The sequence below is a fragment of the Poecilia latipinna genome, unplaced genomic scaffold (assembly GCF_001443285.1).
Source record: "Poecilia latipinna isolate Pla-1442-1.1 unplaced genomic scaffold, P_latipinna-1.0 Scaffold1564, whole genome shotgun sequence".
Lineage (NCBI taxonomy): Eukaryota > Metazoa > Chordata > Actinopteri > Cyprinodontiformes > Poeciliidae > Poecilia > Poecilia latipinna.
Genome location: NW_015114180.1, coordinates 160575 through 164420, shown reverse-complemented (window position 1 = coordinate 164420; position 3846 = coordinate 160575). Strand labels below are relative to the sequence as shown.

The following is a 3846-nucleotide window of genomic DNA, read 5'->3' as shown; positions in this document are numbered from 1 at the left end:
ATATATATATATATATATATATATATATATATATATATATATATATATATATATATATATATATATATATATATATATATATATATCTTCAGAAGCCACCATGGCCCGCATGATGAGGGGGTTACTATGGTTGCAGCATGCTGTGTTTATCTGTTGCTGTACTGCAGGGGATGGTGTTGTTCAGCTGGGGCGAGGGGTGGGCTGTCTGTAGGGCCGAGCTATGCAGTGGCCGGTGGCCAGAGGAGGGTAGATGGAATCCAGACAGCAGAAAAGGCCAGCTCAAAATAAACGCACACACAGCGGGTCGGCCAGTGCCACCGTATATACACCACCAGATATGGAGGCAATGTATGTTTTGTGGTTGTGTGGCAGTATTTAAACAGTGTAGAAAATTCTGACTGGTGCTTCTCTTTTACAAGTCCGATATAAGGCATAATATCTCTCACTGTCACCAGAAACTTCATAATTTATGAGTTGCTGATCATCCCAATTTTAAATTTGTCAGTTGTTCTCTTCTGTGTGCTGGTGTTTAACTACCACAATTTATTCCTGCTATCAAAATATTGGATTGAATGATATTTCGATTGTGTAGGGGACCTTCACAAATAAACATCTCCTTTGTCAGAAGACATTTAGTCTGTTTACATTTATGATAATGATTAATAAAAGACATCAGCGCTGCCTTGAACTGTATATTTTAAGAGAACTCCTAAGGAAGTAGTGTTGAGTGTTACAGCAGAGAACATAAACAAGACATTTGCTACCAATTAGTACTTTACTTCTGTTTCAACTGTGTGAGTGATAAGTAAAAATAGTTGTCTGTCTTTGGCAACATGTTACAGGAGACATTATGCCAAAACATCACCATACTCCCTTGAGGGCAAACTCACTGTAGATGAGCTTCTACTATTCACCGCAAATTAATATTGAGTTTTTTAAAATAAAGATCAAGTAGCACTGTAAGATTCTTGTTTCTAAACTTATTTACAGCAACATAAAAATCAATAATCAACAATACAGATTATGTGAATTGAAAAATCAATGTCATTTAGGCCAGCAGGGTTGGGGAGCAAAAAAATCAAGGAACAGAATAAAAGTCTACTTTAAGGAGCAATTTGGAAAAGAAATTATATCTCTGAGATGCTCTTTTAAGGTTTAAAAGAAGTAATTTCAAATTTTAAAAAAGTAAGACAAGTTAAACACTTTTGGATAATATCAGTATGTTTTTTTTTATTATTGGATATTTGTGAGGTGGCAATTTAAGCTCTCAGCACTCTTTCAAAATTTACAATTCAGATTTTTATACCACATAACTAATGGACAAAATAAGTCACCCTGACCTTTCCTTGGAGATCTGGCAACAACGTAAGACCTGTCATCCCTCTCGGAGTTTGTTAGCATGATATGAGTGAAATCAAATTCCTTAGACCTAAAAGTCATGGCCGGTGGCTGACAAAGCTCATAGTTCACCTGCCACCTATTCAGCACTTGTTTCTTTCCTTGTGTCCTCAAGGATACCAGCACAACAGTTTATGAATAAAAAGATAAACTTTCTGTTCCTCTCTTGCTGTCTTGGTTAAAAGAAAAACAAGGTGGGAGGTTCTGAATCTAAATGCTTACTTTCTACACTCAAAACAAAGCGGTCCCTGTGTGAATCTGCTGTGCTTTTGTGCTCCGGGTTTTAAGTGAAACTGCATAAATTATGAGATGAAGTGATGAAATCAAAGTAGCCTTTGAATTACGAAACATTGACAGTTTGCATGTAAATACAAATAGTTCCAGATTTTGTTTTGTTTTTTTGTTTGTTTTTTTTTGGCTACAAAATATATTTAGGATTTCAGTTATTCACCTCTCCTAAAATGTGTCTTTCAAAAGACTTTAGGGTTCGAAGCAAAAATGATACCAAATGACAGGAAGTAATGTGGTTTGATGCAAGACGTTCTTGGCTTTCATTTCAGGTTGATTGCAGTAGCAGAAAACATGCTCTGGAGTTAAATATAAGTTAAGTCATATTTAATATATATGTCACACAGTACAAATTATGCTTATCGAGTTGAAATCTTTGCAAATTTTATTAGAGATGTTCATCTTACACCACTAGGTGGCATTCTGCACCAGCTGCAGCTTTGCATTGCATATTAAGCTAATGTGTCACTCTGCAAACTATCATGCTCACATTTTCCATGTGAGTTTTGGTTCATGAGGGTTGGGGGGCAGGATTTGTTAGTTTTTCTGAAGCAGGTAGCTGTCATTCCACAATAAATCAAATGACATTGTTGTATTGTTTCCAATAAAACAGCCATCATGTTGCTCAGTTTTACTCAATTTCAGTAATTTAATAGGTCCTTTTTCTCTTCTCCCTTCCTTTTTTTTTTTTTTTTTTACTGTCAGGACCAAGTGAAGACACCAAAGGAATCCAAGCCCAGAACAGCAGAGACAGCTGAAAGCAAAGCAGTGGAAGGCCTAGGGCAAATACCTGAGGATGGACAAGAAGGAGTTAAAGAAAATCTCAATTCTGATGAAGAAATTGAGATTGAAGAAATTATCGAAGAGTCTCGTACAAAGCGTCTCCAACGCACCACCAAGCAGCAAGTAGACAACATAAAGAAGGCCTTCTCCAAAGAAAAAATGGAGAAAACCAAATTAAAGACCAAGGAGAACTTGGAAAAGACCAAGCAAAGGACCCGCGAGAACCTGGAGAAGACGAGGCAGAAAACCCGTGACAATCTTGAGAAGACGAAGCACAACCTCGAGAAAAAGATCAACAAACTTGGAACCCGCATGACCCCCAACCAGGAGCGGAGGGCAAAGATGAAAAGCTCCAAAGATAAGTTCAAGAAATCCCTCACTCCTGATCACACAGAGTATGCTCGCTCCAAGACAACCGTGTACCGCGTCCCCCCCTTTACTTTCCACGTGAAGAAGATCCGGGAAGGGGAGGAGGAGGTGGTGCAAAACACAGAGATGGTCGAGGTGACGGAGGGAGAGACGCAGCCAGAGGGAGAGAACGGGCTGGGTATGCATGTGGAGGTGGAGGAAGGGGAGCTAGTGAGTGTAGATGGTCCAGAGATGCAGGGTCTGGTAGAGATAACTGAGGACTCTCAGCTGGTCAGGGTGGAACCAGAGCATCTAAAGAAGGTTGGAAGTGAATAAAGGCGTCCAGAAGACAAGTAAAGAATGAGAAGGAAACAATGTCGATGAATGAGTCTAATCGAAAGGACACTGTAATAATCTTAGAGACTTTATCGAGGTGATCACAGTCTGACACCTCATTTGCTCTTTTGTCATTTTATTGTACCCAGCGGCAACAATGACTTCCATGTTTGCTCATATCTGTTATGCAAATAATAGATATGTATATATATATAAAATAATGCTAGCTTTTGAAATAGATTGTTATGCTAGACATATGTGTATCAAGTGTTTCAAGTGTTTGATTTTCTTTTTTTTTCTGTTTTTGGTTTGACTAACTGCTCGTCTGAAGCAAAGGGACAGTAAAAAAAAAAAAGTTTTAATACCTCATAATAAAAAAAAATTAAGTTAAGCCTTTCACCTGTTTGACATGCAAGATGTTATGAATGACCAGTGGTAGATTTTGATATGGGTGATGTGACTTTGTACCCAAGTGCCGAACAGCCTGGGGGCAACCCGAGGCGAAAAAAATTAATAAATAATTTGACATTTGCACCCTGAACATGTTTTCTATTGTATATTTGTATGCTTTGTCAGTAGGATTGGTAGTTTCTCTGAGGTGTATAAATAAGAAAAATTTTTTTTTTTTTTTTTTTGGGGGGGGGGGGGGGGGTTAAGTCGGGAGAAATGGGAAGGGGGTATTTATATTTGAAA

General features: G+C 38.1%; 1 protein-coding gene across 1 annotated transcript in view; it reads left to right on the top strand.

Moving 5' to 3' along the window:
• The window catches only part of LOC106963658 (polymerase I and transcript release factor-like), an 18554-nt gene extending 14860 nt beyond the window's left edge, over positions 1–3694 (top strand). The window contains exon 2 of the mRNA XM_015058693.1: positions 2392–3694. Within this exon, the coding sequence (XP_014914179.1) occupies positions 2392–3153 (762 nt within the window). The 3' untranslated portion in view covers positions 3154–3694. The remainder of the gene's footprint in view (positions 1–2391) is intronic.
• Positions 3695–3846: the final 152 nt, after the last annotated feature.